Source organism: Leuresthes tenuis, unplaced genomic scaffold, assembly GCF_036924035.1.
Source record: "Leuresthes tenuis unplaced genomic scaffold, fLeuTen1.0.hap1 SCAF_19, whole genome shotgun sequence".
Lineage (NCBI taxonomy): Eukaryota > Metazoa > Chordata > Actinopteri > Atheriniformes > Atherinopsidae > Leuresthes > Leuresthes tenuis.
The window spans coordinates 11857187-11879811 of NW_027325373.1; the positions used below are offsets into that span (position 1 = coordinate 11857187).

The window sequence follows — 22625 nt, forward strand, 5'->3', positions numbered from 1 at the left end:
CCATAACAACTCTGTGATTCTTCTCTTTTTCTGCCATTATGTTGTAGTTTTGCTGCTGTGTTTGGGATCATTGTTCCTGTGGCATGACCCAGTTTCAGCTTAGCTTTAGCTGTCAGATAGATGATCTCACGTTTGACTCTACAATACTTTGGAGTTCATGATAGAAACAGTGACTGCAAGGAACCCTTTTTTTTATCAGCGAACTTGTTGAGCTGTGTTTATGTTTAGCAAAATGTAGAGGAAAGCATTGAGGAAAAGCATCTCCACTTTGTTCTCGTCTGTCATAAGAACATTGTTCCAGTAGTCTTGATGGTTTGATCAGCAGTGCTGCCATCTTCTATTTTAGAGAGAATAGGCTTTCTCCTGGCTTTACCCTTCTTTTATCCGTCTTTTTTGATGTACTGTCATGAACATGACCATTTAACATGCTAACTGAGGCATGTAGAGTCTTATATGTAGCTCTGTTTGTTTGCAATTTCTCTAAGCATTGCACAGTCTGAGCTTGGGGTGAACAGGCTGAGGTGACAACTGCTGAGAATTTTAACAAAAATAGAACTTATCGATACTCAATTTTTCACACACTGCTTCTGCATTTTGACTTACGGTAGTTTTTTGTTTCAGGAACAATTACAATAATTTGAAGATCTGGTCGGGACCAAATTACTTTTTTTTTAATAGCATCCTGATGTGTAAAACTTCAGACCTGACAAAGGATATACTTTGTCAAATGATAGATATTGGTCTACTCCAATTATAAGGTCTGTTTGTCTGAAGCATCAGTTATCAAAAGCCCCTATTAATCAATTACAACAACTCACTTAGTAGTCTCATTCACTAACTTGGCACACAAATGCTTTTATGGGCTACATTTATAACAGAGAGATGAGGAATTGCTGGCCTAACAAAACAAACGGTGTGAATCAGAGTAACAAAAGGCAGAGGGAGTGAGAAGGATGGGGACAATGGTTTGAGTGTGACTGAACTGACAGTCCAAATGAGTGGTTGCATTCTCACTTTGTTCCATCAAATCACAGTTGTGGCAGATGCAGGATAGAGCAGGAGCAGCTGTTTTGCGCTCTGTTCTCCAATTACAAACGCTGGCACTGCCTGCACTCTGGGGATGGGCAGAGGGTTACGTTGTCAAGTCTTACTAGTGTTTGTTCTCTGAGGGTGGGCACAAAAAGTCCTCAGACCAGTGCTCCAACAGTATTCTTGGCTTCAGAAGAGAGGGATGTAAGCGAAGGTGTCAAACAGAGTGGGACTGGTGACAAGACATAACCCGCAGCTGGTCCCTCTCTCACAGGACCCATGGCGCCATTAATTATTCTGAATGTTGAGGCTACAGTGAACTCAAAATATTATTGGAAAATGCACTTTAATTGTTCCTGTCAGTGGAAATTAGATCAGATTAGACCTGAGTCTAAATTATTTGACAGAAATATTTGTTTTTCATAACTAATTGAAATTTAGACACATTAGGGGGATACACTCAATTAGAAATAACAGTAAGAGTAAAAACGTGTACTTTTTAAGCTCATTTAATTGTACAGGGAAACAAATGCTGTTGAAAGTTCTATAAGACCTGTGCTCATGGCTCCCAGTTGCCAAAGAATCTTTTTTTGTACACCTTTCAACTTGTGAAATAGAGCATCCAGCAACATTGGAGTTAACACACGCAAAAGACAAAAGCCTTTCTAAATCAGACTTTGCCTTGATTAAAAAGATCTGCATCAAATGTTGAGGGACCAAGAAACACTGACTTGAAGTGGGTTACTGAGGCAAGACATTCATGGACTTCAGGGGCAATATCACATAGCTATTGGATATATAACTTGGCTTTTTCATCAGGATTTGGTTTTTGTTTTTCTAAACTGAGAGCACTTTGACCACTGTCTACTGCAGGTTGGCATAAGTACTACACACAACTCTTGCTTAGGAAAAAAATAGATAAATTAAAAAGAAGAAGTAACCCTTTTATTGCGCATGGTTTTTCGTAGCATCTGGAAACACACATTGCTTTTTTATGACACATGTCCAAGGCTCCAGTAAGGTCAGTGCAGAACAGGGTGGGGAAAACAGAGACGACACACGTTGTCTCAGAACAACAAAAACAACAAAAAAAGCTCCACGTTTTAATGAATAAGTTTGTAATGCTTTTGAATTACAAACAGTAGCTCAGGTGGACGTATTGCAGGCCTGAGTAATTAGTCTGAACTTGCACTGTGAAACATAAGCAGGAACATTATTGGAATGTCCTTATAAGCAACTCATGTAAACACAATAATCAGAATGTTGTCGGATTTTCCTGTCATATGTTTTTCTATGTCGATATCTGCAAAAAGTCAGGGCAAAATGTTGCAGATATTTGCATTCTCACATGCAGCACTTTTTCGCTGTTTGTTTCCTGTTGTACAGTAATCCAACTTGTTGCTTTGCTTTTATACACTCAGGGGGCCGCTCAGCTATAATTCCCTCAGCTCTAACAAAAGCAGATGAGACGTCCCTGTTTCCCCTGAAAAAAAAGGTTTTAGTGAGTGTTAAACCATCTGCTAGCATGGCTGATGAGAAAGCCAGGGGCCTCACAGTCTTGGCAGGAAAATCCTGTTTCTGGTCGGCAGGTTGACCCAGGCCTCATTTGTCAATCGGGCACATTTTCCCTTAATTAGGAGAAGCAGTCCTCCATAGAAACATTTCATTCAGTGGGAGAAGTGAGTTGGTTGCTTTTATGTATGTAATGCACACATGCTGGGAAAATGGAGACTTGATTTCTGGCATTTTCACAAATTAGTCTCAGCAGCTTTGACTCAAATGTTAACAAAATTGCAGTGAACCGTTTGATGTTGTGTCACATATTTCAACTTTGCAGTGCTGTTCTACACATCAAAATGATTACCTCTGTAGCTGAATATTTATTTTTTCAAGCACAAAATTTATTTTTGAGGAACAAGAATTTCAGAGCTGTAAAAATATCTCTTAATATAAGGCTAACATTATGTGAAATATCCTCAGTGTGGGAATAAAGAAAGACAGACTGTATGTTTGTGATGAACTGTCTGTGAGGGAGTAAAAAACCACATGAAATGCACAACAGTTTGTTTTAACGGTTCACATCTGTGTAAAATTATGGCGCACTTGAAGTATAATTCATGTACAGTGGTGTGGAAAGAATCATGGATATCATTGTCATGTTTCTTTTAAGTCTCAGACAAGTGAATATATCATAAAGTCGCCTCGCCTCCTGTTTGCTATAACCGGTCTTATAACACTCTGTGGAATTGAAATGTATTTCAATTTAAAAAGTCCAAAAATAAGCATAAGCAACCATGCACTTCTCAGCTACTCAACTTTGTGGGAAAGTAATGAATGAGTAAAGTCTTCAATCAATTCTTAGTATGGATCACTTTCTATAAAACTGTTCAAATGACACTAGCCTTGGTAGAGGTTGCACTCTCATTATGTTCTACAACTTTAATTTCAATTATGTATGATTTCCTGCATTATGGACAAATAACGCACAAGCACATGTAAATGCTTTCCTATACGCATACACAAAAACTCCTTAAGACTAAGGGTGCATGTGACTACCACTCATAAAAGAGTGGGGAAACTAGGAACTATATTCCAAGTAATTCAAAAGGATCAAAATTTTCTTCCATGACACATTTACGTTTGTGCGGGCTTTCCGAATTTATTCACAATAGTATACAGTCCAATATATTCAATACAAAATGATTACTGTATTTTCCATCTAAAACTCCACGAGGTCAAAACTTCAGATTAGATTTTTAAGGATTTTCTCAACATGATATAAAGTGCTTCTGAAGATAGAATATCTGATAATGGAATAAGTCTGGGCTAATGTAATTTAAAATAAGACTTCATGTAATGCAGTGAACTCTACGTGTGTGTGTGTGTGTGTGTGTGTGCGCGCATGTGTGCAACAAATGTGTTGGGAGAAAGCTTGATAAGTATTACTATTCTCTTTACATGCACAGTAGCTTATTTAGAGGCATCCAGAGATACATTTTTAGGCGTTCAATGCCATGTAAATCTCTTTCCCTGGAGATCCGAGCACATTAGATAGGGAGCTATCAGCAGCCTTTCCCCCTGACGTTGTTGTTTGCTCTCTTCCGATGATAGCGCAATGAAAACACAGGAAGTAGCCCGGAGAGCACTGGGGCTGCGATCGATGCATCTTTGTCCAACTATGAGCTAGGTGAAGTCTTAACATCTGCCCTCCTCACGTCTCAACTCTCCTATTCCGTCCGATAGCCTGTCAAGTCTCCTTCTACCGCTAATGTATCTGAATGCAGTGTCATCCAGTGCCGCCTCGAAGCAGTCGATAAATACTGGAAATGTTACCCATCTCTGAAACATCACTCCTTCACTTACTGTAAGTGCACATCAGTGAGGGCACCATCCCCACACTGCTGACAGGGAGGAAGACAAAACCAGGCGGCCCCAGCTTTGACTGAGCTTTATCAGATCCAGCCACAGACAAGGTTTATGCCACAAAAATTGCAGACGACAAACTGAGCTTCTGAATCGGGCTCCTGTTTGTAAAATATGATCTTGTGTTTGACATCGTTCCAGGAATAAGGAATACCCTACAAAAAGCCAACTTTACGGATGGAGTATGATAACACTTTATTTATTTGTTCTTTCATGACTTTTAAGTGACTGAGTAAACCTGTCCACTTTTCTAAATGTAAAGATTCAAACTAGACAAGACTAACTGAAAAATTAAAGAACAGTATGATTACAATTACAAACCTTTAAATGTAAAATTTCATATATTTTTTTAAAATAATGAATAATAATAATGAATTGATCTGAGATAGAGGGATGAATAGAGGGTAATAATTGTAAATCAGTGTGTAGACATTTCAGCCTGGACAGGGAATCATTAAAAACACAATCAGCTTCTGAAAGATATTGGCATACAAGACTCTCTAATAAAGAAATACCAAAAACTTATTTAGCATCATTTAGAAATAGTGTTAACTTAAAATGATTAACTTTGCCTCAACTGATCTTTAGATTATTGAATATTTAAAACTCACAAGCATCCCTTCTTTTTTCAGTCTATAATCATCATTGTGTGCTACTTTCCCTACAACACGAAAAGGCCTTAAATCCGAACAGACTAGTAAAACCACCCTGACTTCATGGAAAAGTGTAGAATTTCTGCAAATGATTGTATTTGGTTGTTTTTTGCTCTCTTGACTCTCTCTGTTGGCTGTAAAGACTGGAAACTTATTGGCAGAAGCTTCCCATTAGACTGTTTCCACCTTTAGACCTTCTGTTCTTCATACGTTTTCACTTTGTATCCGGTTCATACACTTTATCAGTGTGTTGTACCATAGTTGTAGCCGATTTACGCTACCAGGCTATACATACCAAAAAACTCTTAAGCACTACTGATTATACACACACTGGCAGAACAAGAAGAAAATTTAAAGGAATATTTAAAAGCCATATTGGATCTCCTCAAAGAATGGTTACTATCCCAACTGGCATCGGGCGAGAGGCAGGGTACACTCTGGACAGGTTGCCAGCCTCTTGCAGGACCAACACAATAACAAAAAACCATATCCTCTCAATTCAGAACAACCTATTTACCTATTTGGACTGTGGGATGAAGCCGGAATACCCAAGAAAACCCACTTACTGTTGTTCATCCACTTCTGCTGTATTGAAATGTATATGCTTCTCCAGTGCCCATTGCTAACCAGGCCATTCTTATCAAAGTTTGTTGACAGCATTTAATTCCCCGAACAGCTTTCCCGGCTTTAAGCTGTTGAACAGAGGTGTAATTAGCAAGCATTAGTGAAAATATTTGTGGGGTTTGTAGTGTTACTTCTTGACAATCAGACATTTTGATGCATTACAGTAAGAAAAGTACATTAACCTGTTTCATTTTCACTTTCCTGGAGTTGAGTAATATGCTGTTACACAGCTGAACAGTGCCGAGACAGAGGAATTACGAGTGTTTTTTTCATATACCAATTTAAGACGAATTTAAGTTTCGTATGCATTTTGCGGTTTTTGTGGGGTTTTTTTTAATGCAAGGATGCAAAAACAAGACTTTCCTTTAAGAGAAAGATAATTAAGTGTGAAGAAATATTTATGCGTAAAAAGCATCAAATATTTCTTTTTGGATAACACGAGACCATGCATGTTACTGCCCTACTCGTAACACAGTCAGTATTTAAAATGTAGAAGGTTGCAGTGACCTCTTTTCTGTTGAGGGGCTTGGATAAAAAAATCTTACTTGGCTTTGCTTTCTGCTCAATGTGGCAGAATTGATGCAGATGGTAAAAAAAAGAAAAGAAAAAGCCCAATTGAAGAAGAGGTCACTGGGTATCATTTACTCCAGCATGGAAAAAGAACTTTAATAAGTAACAACAGCTGTGAGATTTACATGTTTTAGCCACTGTCCTCATCTGTCCGGAAAACTAACACCTCATTTCATTCACTCATTAAAGCAATTGTTTAACTTAATAAGTGTGAGACATGCAAATGGGGCTATTATGGTAATTCATTTCTCTCTCTATTGTCTTTTATTGCTTCTCAGATCATTTTGGTTTTAACTGTATTTGATCATCATGTGTTTTGTATGGATGGATAGAAGCTGAAAAATCTTCATCTCAGTTTGCAACATGTTTTCTTTATAAAAATAGTTCTTCAGATCAAAGAAGCCACCGAGTAAAGCACTGCTTTGCCATTAAAGTACTGCTGGTGACCCAGCATTATGTGGTGTATACTGTTCTCACTGTAGCTTTCACACCACTCACAAACACACAAAAGAGCTTTCAACAGCACTACAGCTGAGGGAGGGGCAAGGGCACACATGGAAAATATGCACAGAAGACTCCCTCTTTCCCGACACTCCCTCTCAATCACACTCCTGCAACACAGAGCAGGTTGTTTGACCAAAGGCACAGAATCAGCCCCTTCTATTAATCGGTTTCTGAAATATAAAGCACTAAAACTGAAATTTGTCCAAACATCATTAATCAGAATGGCTTGAAGCGTCTGACTTAATGAACAGATTCTTTCTGGATGCTCTATAGGCAGTTAATTTGCCATTTAAACCCCACCTGTCTATGTCAACTGGTCCGTAGAGAGGTGCATAAATGCAGTCAGTATCTGCTCCAAGGGTTAGGCGGTTTTCATTAATTCAAGCAATACTACAGCCAGGGGCAGGAAGTGTGCTAGAAAGGGCCCAGTGTGCAAATGCCATCATAAATAACATTCAGGCCTTTTAATTCTCCAGCTATACTGTCAGTGCAGGTGGTAACTATCCTAATCGTGTCTTGTACAGTCTGTATTGTGTGGTTTCCGTCTGTCTTGGGCGAAAGGAGAAAAAAAAGCAAAAAACTTTCTAGAGCTATTATGCATCTTGTGACCTGTGTGACTTTTGTCTGTCGCTCTAGTTTATCAGAGACCTTCTACATTGTCCTGGCAGCGTTGTTTTCTTTAAGTTTCATTGACATAGTTATCCTTCTGAAAAGGGAAAAATTTTGACATGGCACATAAAATGTATTACCTGGAGCAATTCAAAAACTTGATTACTTTGAAATATTCAGAAAGCTTGTTACAAAGAATTAAAGTGGTTGATGTTTTTTGACCACACCCTCATTTATTCCTTGTGTTCAGTTAGATCTTCAACTTCATATTGTTTTTAACAGATTCGCCTGGTTTTCAAGCTTTAATTAACATTTCTTGCAGCTTTCTCCACATGCTTAGTGCACACACACATACACACACAATTACTGCTTGTTTAAGAGCATGTGATATGGAAAATACATCATTTTCAAATAATTACACCCACTCATTAACCTTAGAGGGACTAAGTGTTTTGGGAGACTTGCTTCATGTCTGTCTGAAAACTAAACTTTAGCATTCACCAATTGCCTCTGCTTTAGTTCTGAGACACTTGGCTCTCATTTGAACTGTTGTGTTTGCTCATCCTTCACGCTCCTCACAGAAATGAACATGTACTTACATTCCATGCTTTTCTTGCATTTTTTTTTGTTCACTTCTTTGACCCTATGTAACCCCTCTCTGCTGGTTAATCATCCTTTTAGAGGCTAGCATGACTAATTGGAGTGGGAGACAGGTGGAGTCACTCTGTGGCAATCAGTCTTGTTTGTGGCGGGGCTGTAGCTCAGGGGCTAAGCAATCTTTTTGTTTTTGCAGGGTGAGAACCGAAAGAAGGGCACGAACTTTTGACACTCTCTAACAAATGGGGGTCCTTGCAGCCTGCCAGGCTTCTCTTAAAGTTCTTAACATCTGGTAGTGTAGGAGTTTAGTAAGTCAAAGTATTTCTATCCATAAATAGGTGGGAAAAAAAGTATTGCCATTTCAGTGTGAATGACCATGCATTTCGGTGTGTGGTAAGGCTTCAGTTCGGTGGTGACGTGTCAGTGTGAGGATGTCCACTGTGCACAGACACTTTGAGGTGTAATGCAACCAGGCAGGTGTGAGGGTCACAGCCAGTTTGTGGTCGAGCGTCTTGACCCCTGCTGTCTGCTTTGTCTGACCGTCAGAGGAACCCCTTAATTAGACCCTTTGGTTCGCAGCGTTTGCCCAGTGCAGCCCAGCAGTCCCTCAACAACAATCCCTTCATTAAATGCTCCTGGATGACTTGGCAAGAAAAGTCTCAGTTTGCCAATTCCCCCTGCACAAAGGCCATGTTGATAAAAATCTCCTCTAACGTTTCTCTTTGATTTGAGAGGACCTTTTCCTTTTCCTGTCTACACAGAGAGATGCAATGTGTATTATTTTGCAAAACTTGCTGGTAATTTTTGACTGAAATGATTTTTTTCATTGTCATTAAAGGAAAATAATTAGACATAAGATACTGTACTTAACTGTTTAAGTAACTGAGCTCAAGCTGAGCTTAATTGTATGTAGACTAATAATCTGTTATGTCAAAGTCATGTCAAATTAATTATTAGTTAGGGGTAAACACACCACTTGTCTCTATTATTTCACCAAAATGTCGATTTTAGTTGAATGAGAGTAATTTGAGAGCACACTTTTAGATAAGATGCCAAGATAAAGTGACCACAGGGGCCAAAATATAAGTGGAAACAGCTGTGAGGGAATTATTGCTGATTCGTGTTGTTGTCTGGGCCATGGAAAATCACTTTCTTAATGGCACCTTCAGAGCCAGACTGTCATCTCTTTGGTTGTGAGGCTGTTTAGTAACTGCTATGCTCGGAGTTAAAAGTCTGCACCAGAGGTGTGTTGCAGGTTATCAGGCGCTTCATGGAGAGGACCTTGCGCATTCTCATTGCAACTTTAATGAGCTTCAGTGTAAAGAGATGAAAACGTCATTGTCTAAAAGATTTCAGGTTTTTGTTTGTACGTTTTATTAGTAGTCTTGAGGAAATCTGACCAGGTTCTTTCAGCTAACCTGAATCTCATGTTTGCATATCAGTAAAATGAACCACAGCTGTTCAGTAGCAGAATAAAATTAATTTATTATCCTGAATGTGAAACAACTGAACAGAAAATTAGGCATGTATGTTTGAAAGTTTTTAAACTGCGAGAAGGCAGTGTAATGCAAAAAAGTTATGAATAAATAACAAGACTTTTCATAGTAGTCCACACAACTGCTCTATCTATTGCCTAAACTCTTATATGAAGTTAAAATTGCGATTTGTAAGGCAGTGCCCTTGATACTTTATGATAATAGAGCCATCTGAATCACTACAACGTGCAAAGTAATCATCAGTTACAGTTGAACACAAAGCAGGTTTAAATTAGACCCGGCTTTATAATCAGCTACAAGAATAAAATCTTGCTCTCACAATTAATACAAGACTAATAAAAACCTGTATCTGTAACTGTATCTTTAAAGTCCCTTAAGATGGCATTTTTTGTTATTTTGTGCTTAATAGATCAAACTGAATTGAATTGAACTGAATAACAGTTTCATAATATTCTGCATGTAACGGTGTAGCAGCTGCAGGTAATAGTTTTCTGTTTTACTTCATCTTAAAGCACATCTTCATGATAATGCATGCTTTTGCTTTAACATTTTTAATGCAGCACTTTATCTTGCGACTGGAACTTTTACAGTCTGGTATCTTATGTAGGTAAAGATGCGTAGATATTTAGATACCCGTGAATACTTCCTCCAACACAGTTTAAGTAGGAGGAAGCCCTCCTGCTGTGTCTAAATGTTAATCATGGGAGGTTTAGTAAATTAATTAAAAAGGAACTGAGTCTGATGTGCCTTTTGAACAAAGATCATGTTAGATTCCCATGAAAGCTTGTTCTTTTCACACAGGCCTGCCGTAGCAGCTAGCTTCAGGAAGCTTATTGTGTTCAGATGACAGTGTTGGTATGTAAATATTGCTGTTGTTGTTGTGTTTTTAAGACAGCAGCAGACGCAGTCACGGAGAAAGGCAGAGCCAGCATGACGTGACGTGGCATTATACAAAAATAGTTTGACATTAATGGGCAAATGCCATATAATGAAGTGGTCTTATTATTATTAGCAGTACAGAGCCTGTTTTACTGGTCTTCATTGTTTAAAGAAGTGTCTTAATTATTCTTGGAATTTCTTATCTTAAGTGTTACAAACATCAGTGTAGTGTAGTCCTGGTTTATGATGTTGGCACTATCGGGCATAAACTTTTTATGTCCAGACGTGTAATACACTTGGTTTGAATATTTGTACACTGCATCAGAGCAGATTAAGTCAAATAGGGGTGTTATCTTTGTTTATCGGCTTTCATCCCACCGTATAAGTTTGAAAATTCTTAAGATAGCTGAGATTTATTAATATTTATGTCTTTTATAATCTTATATTTTGAGCGCTGTAAGACTTTTTTTAATTTACAAAGTTTTTGCATCAGTATGAAGTACTGTGACTGTCTTTTGTCATTTGTAAGTGTATATTATAGTTCCATGTTATAAATGTACACGATAAATATATAAAATATATAAAATATATATATAAAAGTCTTTCATTCATTTGACCTGCATCTATGCATGCCATCTTTGGGTTTGGTTTGCATGAATGACCAGAGGCACTATGAGCTGAAATGTTTATGTGTATCACGCATTGTTAACATTTACAACCTGGCACACATAATTGCCTCTGTGTGTTTTCTTGCACACTGTGCATCTTTATGTATAATAATTGGTGCAAATTCAAGTACATGCACGATGTCTTCTTGCTACCTAGAAATCAAAGAGCCGAGGTTACAAGCGTTCATTTTTTTGCTATCACACAAGTCCGGTACTGAGTCTATGATCTGTATATTTTTTTGCGAGAAGCATTTCATATACAGTTTGAAATTTCAGATGAGGGGCTGTCATACTGTAAAGCTCTACAGATGATACCACTGCACTGTTCTATGAGTTATACCTCTTTAAATCCTCAGTATTGGCAGAGAAAAATGATTCACCAGTAGTACTCATGTTACGGTGCTATCCAATATCACATCATAACATCATGAAGAAACAGACAGTGAGACAGACTGAGAGAGAGGCTGATACAGCGTGACAGGCCGAGGGAGGGAAGCAGGGAGAATCTTGCTGTGACACCCTTTTCACTCTTTATGAATGGTGTTTTTCTTCCCTCTCAGCACTCTTTGTGACTTCAAAGCATCCATCTCAGCTGAGTGATTTGATCATACTGTTGTGTGAATTTTGAATATTCAGCAGGGTCTTTCTTTTCTTTCCTGTAGTTTGGGCTCTCACTAACTCTTTCTGTCTTCTGGTGTTTCTCTGTTGTCCTCCAGAGTCTGGTTCTGTCAGAGCTTTCTTCTGGCTAAAGGGTTCATTTTGGGTTTTTCTCCAACAAACTGTAAATTTCTTGACATTAATAATCAAGGTGCCAGAGATAACTCATGCTGTGGTGCTATATAGATAAAACTGAACTGAACACATTTTTTCAGGCTGAGATTTGAAAGAGATTCTACAATTATCTCATGATGTAATGTTTTATGGAACAGTTAATGTGTGAGCATACACTGGTATATCAGACTTTACCCGTGCTTCTTATTGCTTTCTCTTTAACAAAAAAATAAAAAATATTGCAACAGATTGACGCTTTCTGCTCAGACAAAGTAAAAAATGCTCATGGGTTGTAGTTCTGTATAAAGCTGAAACTATAAAATTTTAGCTCCTGGAATACATTTGTGATACATTATTAATTATCTCGACAGCTGAGATCATCTTGGATAGGTTTGCCTTCTGTTCCTAGGGTCAAAACTAAGTGTAGAGAAGCTGCAGCCTGTCTGGAGCAGAAAACCTGACATATGCTCCAACTTCTAATTATTTAAATGGTTCTGGGACTTTTTGTCAATTTTGGGAGCTATTTATTGATATTTCTCAAATAATGGTAATGGCACTGTTGACAGTAATTGCAATTTTGCTTTGGTCTCCTCTGTTTGATCCTTTAAAGAAATGTATTTTCAATGTTCTTATTTAGTTTCCTCTTTTATTTTTTTCCACTTTTATGTTTTTCTTAATTTTTACTGTTTTTTTTTTTAGATTTGTTTCTTTTAGTTTTTTTTTGCTTTTTTGTTTTCTAATTAAAATTGTATTGTTTCATGCTGTGTGTCTTAGGATTATTTGTCAAATAACAGAATTTAATGCTATCATCAGCATTAAATGAAGAGATTGACATTTAAGAGATTCTGGATAATTACAAGAGCAACTCATGGATTAGGGAGAAACACGTTTTTTTCTTCTTCCGTCCTTACTTTCATTCAATTGTGTTTTTGCATTATCTAAGGCTCTTTGAACTGCCTTTGTGTATGTGTGTCATATAAATCTACTTCTTTGATTGATCATGTTTTTAATAAAAGCATAATTAAACAGTTTTGTTATTGCATTTTTAAAATTGCATACCATTTGATGTTTTTTTAATTGATTATTTAATTAGTATTTTCAATTAAAGTTGAATATCTTTGGATTTTACACATTTTCCAGTGATTCCCCATGTCTTTTGAAAAAACTGATACGTGTAATTTGAGAAAAAAAATACATTGTTTGATAAAACAAGGTAATCTATTTATTTACAAATGAAAGGGCTATAGTTATAAAAAGAATTCAATGCTATGTCTGCTTCGTAGCACAAAATGGGTGCCATTTTTTCTGATACTTCAATAAAGATATCAAGCTCATTTGTTGTGTTGCCAGATGATGAAGATATTGACCGTTGAAGGCCGGTTGGGCCATTTGGGGCAGACAGCTGTGTTGCCACGGTAATAAGCTTATTTCCAGGATTCAGTGACAGGAGTTTTAACTCTGAGCTACTGAAAATCCTTCAGATTTCACAGAGCTGAGGGTAAGTTTGGCCCCAGCAGATTCATTGTTCACGATACGCATTCCATCTCTGTTCAGGGTAATTTCATCATCTGTGTTCTCCTATGGCTTTTTGTTTCACAGGTTTGTGGTGATTTTTCACAGTCATCCATCTCAGTCCTCTTGCTGTGTGATGAAAGGTGTGTTTACTCATTTGAATGCCTTTTCTGTAAGAAAAAACTTGACTAATTTCCACGGTACATTGTAATACTAGTACTAGTATTAGTGTAAGCTCTGTTTCAGAGGAAAATGTTTTCTTTATGAAATGGAGAGATTATTTCAAGCAGCCAAGCTGCATCAATTAATCTCTTACAGTTAAAGGGCAGAGCGTGGATGATACAGAATCTGCAAAACAAACTGCATATAAGTTCAGAGCTTAACGACTCCCCACTGATCCCTCCCAGTCTAAAGGAGCCAAAGTAATATGTCGCCAACTCTACTAAAAGGTCAGTCACAGACAAGGAACACAAGAAAGATGTATTTTTTACATTTTTACATTTTACATTTAAGAGGACAAAAAAAATTCTCAAATGTTTATCACATTTGCAATGCAGTTTCTGTCAGGTGTCTCAATATCACACAAAAAATGAACCCCCAAACTATGTTTCTGATTAGAAAAGCTGGGTAGGCGACCTACGACTTGTCACATTTACTTCTGGCAAGTATTGATATCTCTGCGAGTTTTTGTCCAGGACGCCTCTTTGACTTGGTGGAGAACATAAATTTCCCTAAAAATCCAAATTCTGAAATATGCACTTACGCATCAGAATGTATAATAGATACACAGCTCAAAATGTCCAAAGAGTTTTCAGTTTTCAACTTTGCTGTCATTTGCATTTAGTTAGGTTTAGGCATAAAATTCATTCTTGGAAAGGCTTAAATATCAATACATGCATGGTTACAGGCTGGCATCACCTTGTCTGAATGCTGCTCTGTACAAAACAACAAGGTATTTTCTGTGCCTTTAGGGTAACACTACGATGTTTTGAACATGCAGACAAATGTACCTATTTCATGTTTTCTGGTCTGGCTGCATTCTACATTTTCGGTAGTACTACTTATGGCAGCTCCATCTAGTGCCACACAAGGAATTACTTGTCTCTTTTCAGAAGTCAAAGTGATCGTCATGGTGACTATGCTTATTGTTTTAATGCTAATTTTGAATAGTGATGCGGTTCTAGTATATCTGTTTTGTCTTTTTCTCATTACAGTTACTGAAAACTTTTGGTTTAACAGAATGACTGAGTTAAGTTACTGTCAAGATGATTCCTCAGGCAGTATTAATCATCTTGTAATGTGATGTGAGATAATAGTTGAGCTTTACTGTTGAAATTCGCATGATAAGGACAAGAGGAAAATGGAGTGGGGATAGTTAATTTGACTGAAAATAGGTCTTACAACCAGTCTGCCCCACTTTCAACCCCTTTGTGTGGTGGGGTGACCCCCACCTACTGAGCTGCTCACTCTCCTGGACCCCCCTTCCCTGGCCTTTGGGCTGAGTAGGCTGTCGGTCCGGAGAGGCTCCACGCTGAGCATTTGATGGCACACAGAAGAATGTGTGAGGTGCACTGACCCATTCACATTGCTTCCCATGCACTCATGCCCGAGAATAGGCTGACTTATCACATGTGATACACAGTTTTGAACAAACCAGGACTGACAGCTATAGGACAGCTCGTGGAGCACTAGAGGGGAGAAGGAGCTTCTGAGAGCTGCAGTTCCCACCCAGCCAGACTTTTAAGAGGGGACAGGTGTTGGGTGGAGAGGCCCATTTGGTCGTTGTTAGTTTTTTCCTTCTTCACCACATTTTTTGCTATTGTTGGCCACCCCTTGAACCATTTGGAATAGTTCGAGGAAACATTTGTGTTCTTACAAAGCTATAACATGTGTTTTTGTGGAATTTTTTCCATGCTGGAGATGTGTAAGAGTTTTGTAGGTGTTGAAGTAGACTTGCTATAATCTGTCTAATAGCTTAATCGTCTTAACTTGTAACACACATAAATCTCTCCCCAGTGGAATGCATGCCTTTTTTATTGTCTTTTTCTTCAATGGTTACGTGCGTTTGGATGTGTGTGTGCTGGATTAGTGTAAAGTTGCGAAGCTGAGCCAGTGCTTGGAGGTGTGGGCTGTAATCGCCTCTAATCACCTGACGTGTGATGACCTGATCCCTGTGGTGGTGCCACAAGTGTATGTGTTTTCACCCTTTCGCGCTCACACTGAGTCACATGAGCAACTGATAGGATTCGGTCCACACCTGAACCTTAATAACTCACTCTTGGTTGCAGATTAATGTCCACATAAACAGCTTTAGTCCCATACAGATTATGTGAAGAAAGGATTGTGGTAAAAGTTGGTTCCTTTTTCTGTGTTATTGTGTATTGTGCACTCATTTTCTTTGGACTGTCAGACAAATGTAGGGTGCGATGCAGAGATCTTTTCTGGGGCTTTGTCATTGTTAAGTCGGGAGACAATTGCAGCTATGCTTTCTGTCTGTTTGTGAATTCAAGTATATAGACTGGAATACAATCCCCATGACGATGAAAATGTACAGGTGCAGATATTCAGGAGTAAATTGACACAAAACTAATGCAAAAACGTTGATTTATGTCTGGTAAGATTAGAACATATCACTCAGCAAAAGACAGGTCAGAGCACCATTGCTGAATCAGGATGGATAACTCGGTCAGATCAACAGCAAACATGGGTTTTTTATCTTGGTTCTTGCTGTGTTGCATCAACAGATCTGTGCTCAGACTCCCTCTGCCTTGCAGGATTTGATACCGGCGGGCTTTACTACAGTATATGTACATGTGCTCTGCAAGTTTATAGTCTTTAGTTGTTGCTGTAATTTCCATGTCAGTTTTGGCATGCCGTGTGTTTGCATGCCTGTGGCAATCATTCATAAGGATTTTATTGCAGCCTTTCACACCTCATTCAGCCCATGTTTGTATCCCTGGCCCCGGTTCACCCTCTTTTGCCGTGTCTGTTGTGTTCTTCTTTCTGTGTATTAGTGATGTGAGAATTTGCAACATGTGTTTGTGTGTGCAAAAGACAGAGAGGACATGTGTGGATATACTCAGCTGTTCTCTCTGTGGTGAGCCAGGCAGGAAAAAGGGCTGGACGAATAGCACAGTGAGAGAGCAACCAAGTAACACCCTCCTCCCCCTCTCTTTTGTCCCCCTCTTCTTTCTCCATGTCTGTCTCTCCCAGGCTGTCAGTGTGGAGTAGTGCTGGAGACTGCAAAGCAACTGTGGAAAGTTCCTGAGAGTACATAGAGATAGAGTGGCAGTCACTAACAGAGAAACACTTCAACAGAAAGAAGACTGAAAGTGTTTCACGAAAAGGATATAGAACCCACTCTCACATCTCAGGCCTGTTGCGCCGGGAGTGATCGCTGTGACAGCATCTTGGGGACTTAACAGAAGCTGGTACGGTCAGGATGGTGATGTTGTGGCTGCCTCTGGAGTGGGCCTGGCAGGCTGTTCTCCTGCTGATTGGACTTGCATCGCTTAGCTGCAGGTCTGATGGTAAGTACTATTCTGGACACCGGATCTCACTTAATGTGTTTTGATGCTTGTGTTGACGATTTTTTTGCTCATTCGAGCAAGCCGTATTTCTCTATATGTATACTTTTACATGGAAGACTGAAGCTGTACTTTATTTGATGATTGAGTCAGGAGCATGTTTTCTCGTGTTTTATTTATTGTATCATGAGCTGACAGGTTGAGTCATGCTTTCTGTGAGGTTATCTTTCTATTTTTCACTGTCTGGTATTCATGATGAACAAAAGCTACCATGACCTCCACAGGGGTTACCATGAGAGCGGGTTTGCATTTATCTGCCCCATCTTCACTCTCCCCAAAGCCCCCCTTTCCCCAGACCCCCGTTCATGTTTTGAATTGTTTAGAGATGGACAGCCAGTTGTCTTTCACGATGAATGCCCACAGTGTCACGGTGCCCCGTAAGGTTGCAACAAGCTTGAGGGGTCGACAGGCTCCCACCCTCGAGAAGATGACACTTTGTTCTGGCTTAATTTGATAAAAGAGACAGAGATAGCTGTTCAATATGAGTAGCTGTGGTCTGAGGATTTTCTGCTTTTTGGGTACACATCACTCATTCAGCAATGTCTCACAGTTGAACAACCACTAAAACTTAAGATCTTGAAATTCAGCTTTAAAAGTTGATAAAAATCCCCCCCGTTAATCACTAAGTTAACCGACACAAAATGTATGTGCAGCTGTTTTTTTTATTTATTCATTAACCTTGCATTAAGGTTGATTTGTCTTTCGTTTTTAGAATGTCGTTTGAAGAAAACAAGCAACTTGAAGATGTCTGAATAATTTGCAAAAAAGAGAATCCATTGGTGACATCTATAAAGAAATGATAATTAGTTACAGTCTAACTTTAGAAAAGAGACTGTGAAACCATCATATGGGCCCACACATATGCACAAACAGATAAAGAAATGGTTGATGTAAAAAAGAAAATCCAACATAAGGATTGGATTGGATTTCTCTTTAATGATAGTTTTGATAAATTCAATAAGCAGGTAGAAGACAGTGTAATTTTGAAAAATTGTAAGTAATTGACTTCACATCAGAACAAGTAAGTTCTGATATGTCTTTAAGTTTGTGCCTTTTACAAAGCCATGCTGTGCTGAAATTGTGTCAAAACTAAAGACCAGCTGTAAAATCCCATTCTGACTGTGTGGCTCTGAGCTATATGTACCTTTCACAGTTGGTCCTGAAATATCTCAGCTGCTGATGAAGGCTTCTTTTGAAAATTTCTTATACTCTTCTTTACACAGAGAGAACTAAGCTCTCACTGGATCTGAGAGACGGGAGCCACACAGATTAAAAGACTTTGGGAAGATGCAATGCAAATCAGCTAAAACTGCTGCTGAAAAGAAACATTGATTATTGATTAATTGATTATTATTACAGTCTTCCAGCAGTATCACTAACGATTAACTAATCTAAGACAAAGTTTATGCTTTTGTTGTATCAGTAAAGACAAACTGTACAATAGTGGCCGAAAATAACTCTGAGCTGCTTGGAAAAATTTAATGCTAAATCTCTTTTTGCTGCTTTGCGCTTCCTCAGTTTCTTCTGTGATCTGATCTTTAAAAGGTCACCCAAATGAGTTAAACATGTGGGAGGTTGACCATAAATCTAAGTTGCACAGCCAGTTTGCCACCTGTTTCTTTAGGCTGTTGAGGTGAACAGAAAATAGACGGGTCCTACCCCAAGTCACACAGTGGCAGTGCAATAAAAAAACTTGAAGATTTAGCAATCAATGGATAAAATTGTTATGATGGTTCCATTTGTTGATAACATTGACTTAGTCTCATTCCCTCCTTAAGTAATAATTTAGCTTAGTCTGTGTTTGTAACGTCTTGACCATTTGTAGCTGTTGATTCCACTACTACCAGTAATGGAGACATTACATCCAAAAAAGAACAAAACTGACATGACATTGACATGACTGATGGTGTGTTTAGAAGAAAGAATGAAAAATACAGAAAACCAACAACAAGTTCTGTTACAGCACTTAAGTCACTTTGACAGACATGTATAATTGGTAAGAGTGACAGGGGAGCTGTTTTACATACAGTACAGTGTTTTTATTTGCAGCAATCTTCAAATGAAAATGCCAGGATTACTGGGACCATTTAGAGAGCTACTAGTTGTGTTTTTAAAGGGCAAGTGTGTCTTTTCTATGGCTGGTTACAAATGCATAAAGGAGTTTCAAAGAAAAAGTAATTGTGAAATTGTGTAGGAACCTTTTTTTTTATCTGTTCTGTGATTACAAGCTCATATGAATGTCTTTAACAGAACATGCTGAAGTTTTCCTTTACAGGTTTGAAAGTTTATATGGCAGTGGAAGATCTGTGTGAATCTAAGTGTTTTGCTGTGAGGTCAGAGTGCAATGTGGCGTAGCAAGCCTGCAGTACAAAACAGCAGCAGTTGGTCCTCAACAGGACCGTGCTCCTTCAGCCTTCTGTGAGCTGCTTCCTGTCAGGATGTGGATACAGTTCCCCCACACAGAATCTGATCCTGGGGCAGATGTGCTGCTCCAGCGGTCAGGCCTTGAAGCAAAAGCTATGTGTGTTTGTATTGTAATTGCTCATGTGCACCGTGTTCATATTTCTGCTTTGTGAGATTTGGAAGCTTAGGAATATTTTTGTGAGCTTAGATGGGGTTTCTAAAGGGAGAACATTGTCTAGTTGTGAACCACGGAAATAGAGGTCTTTTAATAATGAACCTTCTCAGTCCACGAACAGCTTGAGCTTGGTTTATGACTGCATGTCAGTGTCTCTTTATGTACGTCTTAGTTCGCATAGATTGAGGGATAATGGTAATTTAGCCACTGTCATCGATATAGAGATGCACACTTGTATGCCAGTACTACTTGACACTGATGCTATGTGGAAGTTGAATGCTGACTGGCTGAAAGGTTAGTTTTAACCACAAGGGGACCATCACTGAGGAGCTCAAAAGCAGTACTTGTAACTTTGTATCGAAATTTATATTCTCACATGCCCCAAAAAACTTTACTGTGCAAAAAAGAAGGCTTATGTTAACTTTGTCCAGAGGCAGCATTGACTTCTCTGGGCTTGGAGGTATCTGGAATGAACCATCACACAATGGAAATATTTAATGTTGTTAGACAAATCAATATCTTTTTTTTTTATTTTTAGAAATTGACTGCCTGTGCTAGTGATTAAAAACACAACAGGACCATCCTGCGGCCAGTTCCAAAAGCCAGTGTGTTGTGTGGTTGTATCACTGTCCTTGGGTAATGCCATTTACACTTCTGGGAAAGCAGTATTAATGCAGTGCAATACACTGAGATTTTAGAGAAAAATGCTGCCTTTATGATTATATCTTTTCTAGGGACATCTGTGTATTTTTCAACAAGAATATACAAACCCACTTTCTGCACTCATTACAAAGACATGGCTGAGGAAGAAGAGCATATGGGTACTGGCCTCCCTGCAGTCCTGACCTGCCCCCAATGGAAAGAATTTTGTTAAGAATTTTGAAAGGGAAAACATGACACTGACAAAACTGTACTGTTACAAACCTTGTGATGTGTTTGCAGAGAGAATGGGACTAAATGAGACACATTTGTGGTCCTCAATACCAGAACTTCTTTTGAGTGTTGTGAGAGGAGATGGCAACATTTCGACATTGCTGTCCCAACTTTCTTTGGAACATGTTATGTTTTCCATAAAGTCCCAACCTTTTCTTATTTGGGATTGTACAAGCTGTGTACCTTTCTGGTCATTCTACATATTTTTGACCCTGCCCCCAAGTGACAGCAGGCAGGTACATGTGCATCTCTGCATCAACGAGCTGTGTTCATTAACAGTTTTATACAAAACAACAAATACATGTACAGTTGGAAATCCAAAACTATGATGACCTTAAATTTAAAGTCAAAATTCAAGAACTAACTATCACTTTGAATTGAAAATAAGCCTCCCATACAACATTTTCCTTACAGGCACCTCAACCAAAGCAATCAGTGAGCTCTAGAAGTGATAGCAGGTAGAGTACATTATGTTTATTCAAAGCAGGCCTAATTATATTTCCATGTTTTCAGTTTTTTTAGTATCATGCTGGCTGGCTGCAGAGTGTACCTTCATATTTATTATGTCTTACAATTTCATACCTTGGATGCAGTGTAAATGGTGAATTAAAGTATTTCTGTTTCTAAGTTTCATGGAAATCTTGTATAACCTTGAGTAAAAACAGGAGTTTCTACCCGCATTTCCTATAGAGGCATTATAGTAGGGTTAAGTGACATACAGTGGTAGCGTTATGGTTGGTGTCTCAGTATGTCTGAAATGAACTCTAGCATTACTCAGTGGTTTGTGGCTTTTTCCAGTAAGTCCAGACCACACGGAAAGATAGAAGAGCATTAAAATGTATTGATGGGAATTGTGGCAAAGAATATGTTTAAAAAAAATGTCTGAGAAGACAGGATCAAGGCAGAGTGAGATGAGTCCAACACAAAATACACAAACCCAGCTGGTACCTGTCTTGTGTCTATTGTAGGTATGTGTGTGTGTGTTTGTGTGCATTACAGGTACAGCTAATTTGCCAAATATTTTTATTTTCTGCAGCCGCTATGTTGAAAATATTCAGCATGTGTGATGTATCGTATTCAATAATGGAAGTATTTTATGTTTACCATTTTAAAGCAAAATTACTCAGAGGCACCATAGGAAATGATCATAAAATGAAATGTAAAGGAAAACACAATTATTAAAATGTATAAATTGTCATACACTTAAATACAGAGCTTTCATAATCACAGAAAAGATCAGAAATGCTGTTTTTAATTAAATTAATCTTTTCTGTAATATCAATAAGTGTGCATAATATAGTTTCTGCAACACTTTCTGTGTTCTGTGCTGTTTTGTTTGGATCAGTTAAATCAGTATAAAGGAGTCATTCATCTGTGAATACACCTGTCTGCGTTTGAGTTATTTTGTTGTGGATATAGCAGCTCTTTGCTGTATTCACACCCATGCGTAACATTTTCTCTGTGTGAATCCTTGACAGATTGACTATTTTCTCAGAGCTTGGGATTGGAGTATAGTGTGGAGCAGGCAGGTCTTCCTCATAAATTTGTTGTGGAATTGTTGCTGTGGATGGTTGGAGCCTCAAAGTGCCATGGCCTCACAAAGACAGCCTGGTCGTGACGGGTAAACAGAGAGCAGGTTGATGGAAACTGCACAGTGAAAACAGACAGAGGAGACAGTGTGGAATGTGCTCCTCAGACATATTCCTGTGTGTGCGTGTACGATATTTGCACATGTGTGAGTGTCTCATGTGGCAGAGGCCTTTGAAGCCTGTAGGGGGTTAAGAGGAATGATGGTGCACTGGTAGCGTGGAGGAGGATGTGTGGCCCCTCTCCAGGTTGGCTGTGACCCCACTCGGGTCAGAGTGCACACTGGAGGCACCAGGGAAGATGCCTTCTTTGAGGTGGTGATTTATCATGGCCACCTGGAGTAACTTATCTCCCTTTTCTCTCATATCTTCCTCTCTACCTATAACTAACAGTAGACGGTCTGTGAGAAGGTCAGAGCTTCCAGATTGAATAGGTGCAGTGCTGTGAAGTCTGCTCTTTCTCTTTGTTAATTGGAAGACTTTCTAAAGACTTCCTTTCTAGACATTGAATCCTCCTGCCAACATTTCCTTCTAATGTTATCTTTGGAGCAGTAATAATAATAGCATCGATCTCCAGTTAATACTTTTATTGACTATTAGGGTCTG

The 22625-nt window shown here is 38.7% G+C and overlaps 1 protein-coding gene across 1 annotated transcript in view; it reads left to right on the plus strand.

Annotated features, from left to right (window-relative positions):
- The window catches only part of bmpr1bb (bone morphogenetic protein receptor, type IBb), a 55257-nt gene that overhangs the window by 18742 nt on the left and 13890 nt on the right, over positions 1-22625 (plus strand). The window contains exon 3 of the mRNA XM_072372255.1: positions 16549-16865. Within this exon, the coding sequence (XP_072228356.1) occupies positions 16778-16865 (88 nt within the window). The 5' untranslated portion in view covers positions 16549-16777. The remainder of the gene's footprint in view (positions 1-16548; positions 16866-22625) is intronic.